The sequence below is a fragment of the Chelonoidis abingdonii genome, chromosome 9 (assembly GCF_003597395.2).
Source record: "Chelonoidis abingdonii isolate Lonesome George chromosome 9, CheloAbing_2.0, whole genome shotgun sequence".
Taxonomy (NCBI): Eukaryota; Metazoa; Chordata; order Testudines; family Testudinidae; genus Chelonoidis; species Chelonoidis abingdonii.
The window spans coordinates 1,815,411-1,827,199 of NC_133777.1; the positions used below are offsets into that span (position 1 = coordinate 1,815,411).

General features: G+C 45.1%; 1 protein-coding gene across 3 annotated transcripts in view; it reads right to left on the reverse strand.

Annotated features, from left to right (window-relative positions):
• Window positions 1-3,630: 3,630 nt before the first annotated feature.
• PRKCB (protein kinase C beta) overlaps window positions 3,631-11,789 on the reverse strand; it is a 272,295-nt gene continuing 264,136 nt past the window's right edge. Inside the window, exons 17-18 of one of the 3 annotated variants that reach the window (XR_004372151.2) lie at window positions 6,192-6,398; window positions 3,631-4,177 (exon numbers count right to left, since the gene is read on the reverse strand). Coding sequence is in view for 1 of the 3 variants with exons in the window: in XM_032769125.2 (XP_032625016.1) it covers window positions 6,246-6,398 (153 nt within the window). In the remaining 2 variants the exon portion in view is untranslated. Of the gene's footprint in view, window positions 6,399-11,789 lie in introns of all 3 variants that reach the window. The other 2 variants (XR_012656472.1, XM_032769125.2) reach the window with 2 other exon arrangements.

Below are 11,789 nucleotides of genomic sequence, written 5' to 3' on the forward strand. Positions count from 1 at the left end.
TATTGTCACCTTGATACAGAGACCATTTTTATGTCTTTTTCTTTCTTTTTATATAAAGCTTTCTTTTTAAAACTTGTTGGATTTTCTTTTCTAGTTGAGGCTCAAGGGGATAGGAATCTCTGTGCCAGGATTACGGTCTCTCTCAGGGAAAGACTGGGAGGGGGAAAAAGAAGGAGGGGGGAAGGTGAATGGTCCTCTCTGTGTTTGTGTTTCAAGGACTTGAAACACAGTAATCTCCTAGTGTACCCAGGGCGGGAAGATCTGGGAGGAGGTAAAGAGGGGGAAGGGAAGTGGGTTATTTCCCTTTGTTGTGAGACTCAGGGCATCTGAGTCTTGGGGGTCCCCAGGGAAGGTTTTGGGGAGACCAGAGTGAGTCAGACACTGGAATTTCTGGCTGGTGGCAGCGCTGTCAGATCCAAGCTGGTAATTAAGCTTGGAGCGTTCATGCAGGCACCCACATTTTGGATGCTAAGGTTCAGAATTGGGACTTATGCTTTATGACAGTCCTCCATAAGCAAAGGAAACTGAGCCACACAGGTTTCTTTAAAATTAGATATTTTATTTATTTGTTTCATACATGCAGCAAATAGAATAAAGATTATATGTCCATCTAAAAGTAGGTATTTAGGAGAATCCTTTGACAAACACACAGCAGGTATTACATGGTGTAGAAATCTTGTCAAATACTTGCAAGTGAAATTAAATTCAAACACAAACTGATTAACAAAGGCAGTTTTCAATTTTGTGGTTGGTTGTTTTAATTGCCACTTGGAACAAGATCCTAAAAAGAACCAACTTTGAATTCTGTGGACATTTCCATGCATGGAGCATGTTGCTTGGGGTTTCTCCCACCAATTACAAGCTCAAGGGCACAACTGCTACTGCAGAGGCAGAGAAGCTGCAGCGTTTGTTTGCTTGAGGTAATTCTAGAAGCTTAAACAACATGAGCCCAGTCATTTGCACAGTATCTATCCTGCTAAAAGCCATTATCACATTGATCTCATTTGCACCCAAGTTCCTGGGCTCAATATGCTCAGCAGGGAATATTTACGGCCCACACCCGCTTTGAGATCTCATCCCTGGTACGAATCTGGTGACACACAAAGCTGCATTGGTTTAAAGATGGAATTTAAATTTGATTTAGTTAAACCTGTGCAAAAGGCTATGTGGATGCTCTAAGAGTGGCTTCTAATGAATGAACTTAAATGGATTAGGAACAAGAGTAACCTAAACCAAAATGTGTTACACTTACACCCAGTACCCTGGTGTAACTTTAAAAAACAATTTGGGTAGATTGGAGCATTTCTGTGTGCAGACAAAGCTGAGCTCTGAAGCTAAGGAAGTGGAAGGGACTTGGTTTAGGTGGCAGATTAAGGCCCTCACACAGTGCTCAGTTCTCCTCTGCATGGTGCTGTACGTAGACGTTTACACCTGTGTGCTGTGGGTAAGCACCGTTTCTGAGCCAGCAGTACTCACATCTAAATTGCACAAGTGTAAATGATGATGCAAAAGGCATGTGCAAGGGAGAATCATGCCCCGTGTCTGATGATACAAATCACTTTGTAAAAATCCACACCTGGTTGCAATCTGTGCTGGAGCATGGACTTGAACCTCGGTCTCTCCAGTGAGCACCAGGGGTAACCCCTGCACCATTTTCCTATCAGAGGAGCTTTGCATATGGCAGGGAGCTGGGGAATCTCAGTCTGCCCCAGGGCTGTACGTTAGCTGTGAGGCCATGTACTGGGGCAGGGGTGATCAGAGAGAGGAAATGAGAATCCTGATGTAAAACGCTTCTACACCTGACTCAGTCCCCTTGAGATCATGGAGGGCCCTGGCCATACACCTGTATCTCATGGGGAAAGACTAAGCCCAACAGAGGGAAAAGTTTGGTGGGATGGGAGGGTCTTAACCTGGATTTTGGTGCCAGGTCCTTTTTTGTCTTTTTAAAACAGATTGTCCCTGTGCCTAAGCCAGGCACATTAAACAAAACCAAACAAACATTGGCACAAATAGCAGAGGGGGAAGCAGCATGTTTATGGCTAGCGCTAACTGCCCTGCACATCAGCAGTATACGCACAACACTGGAAACTCCTGCAGCAAAACACAGGCATGCTTGAAACACGCTCACTGACATGCCCACTATCAGCGTCAATCCAACATGACACCAATTAGAGCAAGGCTCTCGAGTCCAGTTTAGATTCTACACTTACAAATCAAAGTGAATTAAACCTTGAACATCCCGATCTCTCCCCTCGAGTGAGAGACTCAGAACCCTGGGCTCTTGGAACCAAACCCACTGCAGTGCCAGTTTAAACGAGACAGATTTTAAAAGCAGAGAGAGGCGGTTTTACTTCTCCGCTGTTTTTCTAAAAACGAACTAAATAGCATCAGGGCTGGTGAAATCCTTGCTCTGATGTAAATATGAATGTTGGGAAATGAAGCTTGAAAAAGCAAAGCAGCTTTACCTCTGCCTTTGCCACTAGCCTATGAGCCCTGCCTCAACAGCTGCTGTACCTGAGCTCAAACTGCATATGTTCTACTTTGCATACAACTACCCAACAACCCCAGGGAGACACCAGCTAAACACAATGCTGAATGCATGACCTACTCAAGGCTCCATTTTGGGACAGTTCTGGGTAATGCCTCTTAGGGGCCTGACTTACACAGACGCTGACCAATGGGCCATAGACCAACATAAGGGGCAAACAGAAAATAGCGAAACCACCTGAGTTCCCTGGACACCCCTGTGCCTGTGATGTTCAAAGGTACGGATTCCATGCACAGGCAGAGGAGTGAGGGCTCACCTCCTTTACAGTAATCTTGGGGTTCAGAAAGACATCAGCCTTTGAACACAGGAGCAGCTCACCCAACAGTCTGCTCAGCCTGGCTGCCAGCTTTAGACACACCTCTCTCGGAGCACTTCCTGCTCCCCGTCCAGAAGAAACGATTACACAGCACTCTCTCTAAAGAGGGCAGTGCACCCCATCCTGACATCACCAGGCTGCCTCTTGGAGAGCCACAGGAGGTAAATTACCCTGGGGTAAATCAGGGGTGGCATGAATGAAATCATCAGTGTAAATCCAGTGAGGGACCAGAATCAGGCTCTGTGATCATCACCGTGACTCTTAATTCAGCCCTGCCTCTGCTAGACTGTTCTACATATGAAATCTAACCCTCTGACGTCTACACTAGAAAGGTGGCAGTGGCCCAGGTGTGCTGCTGTAGCACAGTTAGTCGTGTAGACACTTACAGAGGTGGAAGGGGATCTTCCTTCACCATAGTAAATTCCCCTGGAGAATTATTCCTCTGGTTGAGTGACCTGTCAGGAGCTCCCTGCTCTCCAGTATGGAGTCCTCCTCTTTTAGTCTCAGGCTCGTGGGACTCCCCTTTGAGCATCCTTGCCATCATATTTCTAGACTCTTCTCTTTCCAAGCCCCCCTCCAGCCTGCACGCTTGGTCTCTGACGGAGCCATGCCAAAGTGCATTCCAAGGGGGCGATCTGTCCTGCTGTCATTTTTACACAATGTTATTCAGACCGCAGCACACACGAGTGCTGGCAGGGCTTGTCTGAAGTCTCTCAGTGGTTAAGATCCTCCCAAAGTGCTAGTTCTTTTTCCATCTTCCATAAAGTTTCAGTCAGCAAACTGCAGCAAGCAGAGTCAACCATGTCAAGGCTTGTCACTTTGTCCTTCCGTGGCAGCATCCTTACAAATCTGCATGTCAGCTGCTGGGCAGATTTTTCCATTTCACACGTGTCCATAAAACAGTCTAAAACAAAACTTGAAAAAAATCTTTGGGCATTGGCAGGACAGGCAGCGCCTGGATGAACAAACTCAAAGGCCTGGTCCTGCAGACTGCGAAGCGGATGAGTAGCTTTATGCATGGACTTCACTGGACTCTGGATCAGGCCTTGCCAAAGAGGGGGTCGAGGACTGGGAGCTTAGGTGCTGGTCTTGCAGTCACTGATACATGTGCTTAGCTCTACCCGTGTGCGCAACCCCAGACTACTCCCATGAGCACAGTTAAGCCCATGTGTAACTGTTTGTAGGATGGGGGCTGTAGGAAGTTCTTGTGGTAGAAGGTGACCGTGTTCTTTAGCTTTTAAGCAAATCTCACTCCATGCAGAATTGTCACTCAAACATACAGAAATGTCTAAAACAAAAGCCCCTTCTCTAGACTGCATGTAAAAAAATTGCATACGGTAAAGTTACCATGGTACCTTCCTTGCCATAAAGTAAATCACGATATTCCATGATCAAACAGGATGCGGCAGGGTATTAAAATTTTAAAAAACAAGAGAGACAAATTAAAAAAAAACAAACATTCACCGTTTAAGTAATACTAACTTTGTAGCAATATATTTGACAGTTACAGTAACACAAGTCAGCTGTGATCTGCAGAAGAAACTAAGGCATCTTCTGCAATATACACTGGAGTTATGAGAACTCTCATAATAAATTCAAACCAAAATCTTCCCTGGTCGTGGCATGATGCAAAGTTCCCCATGTACCTCCTAACTGATCTGGCACAATTTGCAGTTTTAATTTTTTTTTTTTTAATTTTGCCTCCTCAAATACAGATCATTGCATGCTCAAGGAGACCAAGAATACACCATGCTCCAAAGAAGCAGCAAGTCTGGCCTCCATTAAATTCAGGAATGGAACAGAGTAATCTAGGGTTGTTTGGACACTTTTCATGGCCCATGGATGAGCTAAAAACATTTGTTTCTAGTGTTTAGCAGCTTTTTTCCCTTCAATCCTTTTTAAAAAAATATTCAAAAGGCAAAGTTTGAGGTTTATAAAAGACCTACAAACCACTATTTTCTCTATAGGATTCCATATAACTCATAAGATTCCCACCTCTATTTTTCACTATATTCATTAATGTAAATACACATTTATTCAAATTGCTACTGTTTAAAAACAAAAAAATTATTGGAAACCAACCCAACTTGCATACAGCGAGACAAGACTAACAATCATTGTTTCCAAATGTACACACTTAATTCTTGTATTTGTGCCTAAAGAAAGAGTAAGAATAGCTAGCCAGCTGAAGGACTAGCAGTTGACCTTGTCTGACTTTGCTCTTCCATATAGCACATTGCTACATGCATCTTGAAATTATTTATTAAAAATATCAGCTGGAATATTTTTGTAAAATTTAGAATTTCTAAAATGATAGCTCTGGTCCTGGGTTACTAAATAAAACCTTGAAAACAGAAATTTGGAGTAAAACTATGTAAACTGAGGCATGTGGAAAATTAATTACATTGTGCATCTAGATAATAGCAAAGGGTGTATACTATAAAAAAGTTACCTTTAGAAATAGACCTCAATAGTGCCCTCTCCTAATGGGCATATTTTCAGTTGCTAAACTGTAAACTGAGCTTGCAAATGCATGTGTTTTGGTAGAATATTAATATCCTTTACAGAGCTGTTAACTTTCAACAGTGTCTGTGAAAAAAACAAGAGAAAGATTTATGAATGTTGTCATAGTATATCAAAACTGCAAACTGTTCCAGATGTTTAAAAAAAATCCCACTTTTTACTTAGGAAAAACACGTGTTCTGATTTCCTAGAACTGGAAGGAAATTCATTTGGTAATGTGAGGCCTGAGTAATAGGAACAAAATGATTATTGTATTGAAATGCACACGTTTACAGGAGGCTAAAGAGGAAGCTAGCTTCACTGAGCCAGTTTGACTGTGTATACAATGCATTAAAAATGTAAATGTGTCTATATGCAGACTTCTTCACACTGATGAGATTTAACTTTCAATTCTTGAACAAAAGGAGCTTCTAAGACAACTTCACAGTCATTGCAAGCTGCAGCACAACAGTTTAAAACAACAACCATGCTTAGCATTCCAAGGAAACAATTTTGAATAATTAAAAGTTCACCAGAATCTCAGCATCTGATTTTAAAAATTACAAAGACTGTAGCAATTTGGTATTTAGAGACAATATTCAGACCTGTTTAAAAATTCTGTTGGTTAGCATGATTGGTAGCGTCTAGAAGTATTACCTCTTGCTGTTACCTCACAAACTAAATATTTCCAGATGTAGGAACCACTCTAGCAAGTGACACATCTATATAAAGGCTTCCTAAAATAAAAGTTATCTCCACATTTGGAATGAGGGTGTGTATACACGTATGCACCGTTAATCCCGGAAGACTAGTGTTGATATTTACAAGGCGATCTGAAGGTTTGGATTGCAAGCACAGGAGGTGGCATTTGCATCTTGTCTAAACATTAATGACAAATTCTGGATTAGTATAGGAGAATCCAGCAAACTCAGTCTGATCCAAGTTCATGATGAAGAGTTTGTCAGTAGGTGTGAGTTCCACAGGCTGCCTGGTGAACTCTTTGTCGAAGTTGGAAGCGTCTCGTTTGTCTTTCTGTCAAATGGAAAGCACAAAATTAAACACAATCAAAAGGGAGAGAAAAATACAAGAGAAATCCCAGCAAGGTGAATGTCTAATACCGTATGCATGTTCAGAGCGATCGATGCTGCCCGTTCTTTAGGATTTGTACATGGCATGTATACATATATTCTTAATTATTTTTTTTTTTAAAAAAAAGAAAATTACACATTAGATTAGGTACACTACATTCAAATACTTGGCAGTAGCCTTTATACACATCAATGCAATTGGGTACAGTGTGCAAAAACAGGAAAACATTTATCTAACACTTCAAAATATCCAACAAAAGTTGTAGTGACATGATGACAGCACAGTACGGTACAGAAGGGACATGGCATTCACAACTGGAAAATTCTCCCCTCACCCACCAATCCGGCAGCTTTAAAAAAGAAAACTAACAGAACAGTTTCTCAACATGCAAAATTTTCACTGGAAACACTGATTTGTTATCTACAGGAAGAGTGTCCCGGAGAAAGCAACAAGCCACAATATTTGAAGTAAACAGTTTACTATGATTTCAGCATACATACAAAACTCATCGGCCATAAAAGTTTGGTGGTAGCAGATAATTTCCCCCCTTTTTCTGTTAGTAGTCTGACATTTTTAGTTGAGCTGCTGTATCATCTTGATTTCCATATTGTGTTATCTATTTAATTTGAGATGAGTATGTGATTTTCTCCAGAGTCACATATAAAATATACAGTGGGTCCAAAAACCTGGTGTAAAAATAAAATTACATAGATGCTACCTTTTCTAAATCCAGATCATCACAGAAATATAGACTGTACAATTAGACCAAAGGAAAAAGAATTATCGTCTCAGTTAGGCTGACATTCTATTAGCATGCAAGACCCAATTTGTTAAACAAAAAGACCTATGCAGTTTTTAATACTCATTTGTGTCATGGATCTTGCCTGTGTAAACTAAGATACATGCTGGCTGTAATGCATTACGAAAGCTTGGCTGGTGTATGAACCCAGTAGCAGCAAAAACACAATAGAAGCACCAGAAATACCTCATCAGTAAAGAAATATCCAGAGGGGAACTTGTATGGTTAGTAAAGATGGCAGATGTTGCAGTGTGTAAATGACAGTATAGTTCCAATGCTGAGGAAACCTACAAGAATTCTATGTGATGACTGAAACAGGATGCAGGCAGGTGACCTACCACAGCTATTCCATGCAATAGAGTGATAATATTTAGGTCTTACATAGCACTTTTCATCAGTATAAAAGTATGTGATTAAGGGAATGGGAGCATTTAATCATTCACAGAGCTCACCCGGGTGTTTGTAAGGTGCTCATCACATGGTGTCTACCAGTAAATTCCAACTTTAGTTCAGGGCCCTGATTTCAAGCTGTCCCAGGCCACCCTATGAGTTTATGCAGGGATGTGTGTGTTACCCAGTGTGCACTATCTCTCCTTCAGACAGACACTGGGCTGCTACTGCAAACCTCAGCCCAATGTGGTTGCAAGCTCCCATAGGAGCAGGAGCCCGCACAGCAGAAGGGGGGTCCAGCATAGACCCATTGCAGTGAAGACTGTGGGGTCTGGGATACAAGCTAGGTCTGAAGTGGCAGGAGCCCTGGTGCTGCATATTGGGGCTTGGGAGGCACTGCTGGAGAGACATACCCTTTGTTTCCCCCCAAATTCAATGGGCTCCCTTCACTGCTGTGCTAGGCTGTGAGAATTAGTTTAGCAGCACCCAGAGGACTCTGGGTGGAAGCAGGTGTCATTGCAGGTAACTGTGCATCTCGTAGATCCTTTTGGTCACTCTGTATTTTTGAAAGCCGAGAACTGGCCTTCCGAGGTCCCGTTTTAGACAGGATCTCTCTGTTTTAATGGATGTCTGCTGTGCCCACACTCTCCATACTAGCACACCGCCTTTTTTGCAGCTCTGGTTTATTATCCTGTCAGCCAGTGCCAAAGGGGTAGCCATTGCTTTGCACGGTACTCCTTAGGGGCCGCAATTCCACAGCTAGGGAAGCAGAACCTCATTCACACATTGGAGAAGCCATGTCACTTTGTGATTGAATACCTCACGCTCCGACAGCTACCTGGCCTGAATGAAAATGCACTGACCTGGCTGTACCCTGAAGGCTCCGCTCTCAGCCAGGCATGGCCATTCACCTTCAGATTGTCTTTACTGATGAAGTATCAGGAAGGCTTTATATTGCATCTTGGCAACACACTTCAGTTCTGCTGGGCTCAGAGGCTATGAAGTCTAAAGGAGGCCCCTAGCCAGCATGGGAACCAGACACCAGCCCTCCCCCGCAATCCCTTCTCAGAGAGCAGCGGCCCCGATACGCAGGTTGCTGCATTTCCAGAGGAAGCCTCTTGCTGCTGCTTAGGACAGGAGCACCACATCACAATCACACTCCCCAGCCACTTGCAAGTGAGTCAGCCCAGAGCAATCTCCCCGTTCAGAGTGCATGGGGGCCAGGGTTTTGTGGAAAACGCCTGCCCCTCAGTTGGCCCTGTGCCTGAACTCAGCCGCCTCTTTACTTCAGGTCGGCACGGACACATCTCCCTAGTCCCTTATTGGGAAGGCACCGTTTTCTCCTAGGATATTAATCGCCGACAATGCCGGCGACTGTGATGCAGCTGGCTTAGGAGGAGGCTCTGTTGGTCATCTCAGCCTGCGACAAGGAAGTGCTCAGCACATGATGTCACCAAGGGTGCAGCAGACGGCTGGCCGGAAGAGACCAGCCTGTCCATGGGCCGTTCCTTCCAACTGACCAGGCTCGGTACAACACGCTGCTCCCTGCAGCTGGGTTGCCCCAGGGAGGCCTAGACTGTTTCAAGGGGAGACAGCAGCTGCTGCACTCACAGGAGTGGGGAAGAATGAGATGAGGTTAAAAGCCCCAAAGAGGAGGGAGGGGAGACAAGGGGCGAATGTGGCATGGAGTGAGAGGCCAGTGGGGCTTGTGGGTGAGGGAAGCTGGAGAGAGAAGCTGAGATGGAGGCAAGAAATCAGGACTCGCACGGCGAAGACAGTGACCGCACGCTTGGTTGCCACTCAAAGCAAGCAGATGCCCCCATCCCTCCCCCACCCTTGAAGTGACCAGATGCCCTATCTCACCGACCTGTGTCTGCCTGCCTGCCCCCAGCCCAAAGTCTGACTCACTAACATTTGCCTTTGGTCAGCTGGCAGCTGAGACAAGCAGGAGGCTGGGGGTAATTGCTTCCCCCCTCACCTCACTCCCACCTCTGCCCAGAAAAGGTGAGGGGGAGGGGTGAAGGGCACGGCTAATGGGGTGTGGAGGGGAGATGGAGAAGAAGGGGCCAGTTTGAGATGCAGGGAGTCAGTCTGACAAAGAGGAGACGTGAATGCAGTTGCACCAAGGAGCCGAGTGGGGTGTTACCCACCCCACCCCAGGGCATGGCCAGAAGGACCCTATTCCTCTCGTGCTGATGAGCTGGGCTCCACATTCGCTTGATGAGCAAGGGGGTGGGTGGCCCAAGAGGCCAGACCCTCACTCCTCACCTGTGAAACTGGGAAGGTGAAAGGGTCCAATGGGGGTAACTGCTAGGGATGCCAACCCTCCAGGGTTGTCCTGGCGTTTCCAGGAATTAAAGATTAATCCAGGAATACATCCAATCACAATTGGCAACTCTAGTAACTGCTCAGACTGGCCCAGCTCTGCTGTCTTAGATCTCCACATGTAGAGGGAAGGGGTGGGAGCAGCTGAGTTTACTGACAGGTTCCAAAAGGCCATATGGGAAGATGCAGAGGGGCCCTCCCAGGCTATCGTTCTATCAGACAAGGGAAGGTGCTTGCTAAAACCACAGCATGGAGGGATATCTGTAAAGAGAAACAATGGCATGTGTAGGGGAAAGACACAGTGACACCTGCCACAAGTGCCCATTCAAGGGGGTCAGGAATGTTGGTTGCTTGATAGCAGAGAACTGGTGATAAAGCTGGAGCACAACTGTCTCTCTCCATCCCTTTGGAGCCATCTCTCCTGTACGGATCTCACCAGCTAGGTATTTTACAGCAGCTTCCCCTTCACCCCTTGCACTTTTCCACTGGCTTGGGAGAGAAATCCATAGAGAGAATCCCCAGCTGGTGAAAGCAGCGAAGTGGTTTCTGCTTTAGTGATGAGCAAAACTATTATAACTTCTTTCTTCTCACTGTGAATTTCTCTCTAAAGATGTGCGTGTGCACGCACATGCTAGTTAGGCTCTGCTGAGGAAGGAAGTTACTTGTTTGTGGAGGGAGCAGAGAAAGGGATGCAGGGGGGTACAAGTGGGAGGTACTGGAATGAATTAGGAAAGGGAAATTGAGGCTGTCTCGGGAAAAGCTTCCTGACAGTGGGATGCAGAAGGCTGTGGAATCACCTGGCTAAAGGGAGGACAGGGAACCCCATTGCTTGGCATGCGTAAAACTTGGCTAGCCAGAGCAAGGGGGACCGAATCCTGCCTCAACCTCTGCGAGATATGTTGGATGGCAGGTTTTTTGCATTTCTGTATGTGTGTAGGAGACGCTGCACATCTCAAGGGTGAAGCGGGAGCTGTCAGATGCAAATCTGTCCAGCTTCACTTTGAATTCTGGTGAAGGAGGGGCCTGTTTAGCCTCCTGTGTGTATTCAAATGTGAATTTCTAATGCCCAGGCTGTTTCTGTACTCTGCTGCTGCTGGAACTGTGCATTCCACATGCAGAGTCTTGCACAGAGGCCTGTTTATACATGGGCAACTGCCTCCTAAAAGAAAATCACTCCCCCCACTGTGTCTCCCTTAATATTAGAGGGGCAGGCACAATTTCTTCAGCAGTCATTTCCAGCACCTGTCCATGCTCCTTGCTTATAGCCTGGAAGAGTTCCACACTGAGCAGCATCCCTTGTGATGTGGGCTGGAACAGAGGAAGAGGGCTAGCAGGTAGCCCCTGCTGCGTTTGGTACTTTATTTGGCACCTTCAGAATAATTCTACAGAGCTCAAATGCTTCTATAATGCAGCAGAAGCAAAATTCCAGAGGAAGCAAAGGAATTTTGTATGCATTTGGGAGAATGAGATTAGCAGATGCCTGTGATCTCTCTTTAGCTAAAAACCTACCAATTGCTTTGAACAAGGGCTCCCTTGAGAGTTCACACATGCAGTAATGAGTCACTGGCTCACCATGCATTGTTTGACAGAGATAGTTTCGCTTAAAATTTCTGGAAGCTTCAAAGCCTCATCCTGCAATCATTACTTATTGTTAAACTCATTTAAAGAGCTAACCCAGAGGGTGTCAAGGATGATGGTGTTTCTTGAGCTCTCACTAGAGAAAGAACGAATTTTACCTGGATTTCAGAACAAGAAAGCCCCCCTCTTCAATCAGCAGTTTAGATCTTGGATCTTACTCCTTCTCATAAGAACTAGGGGGT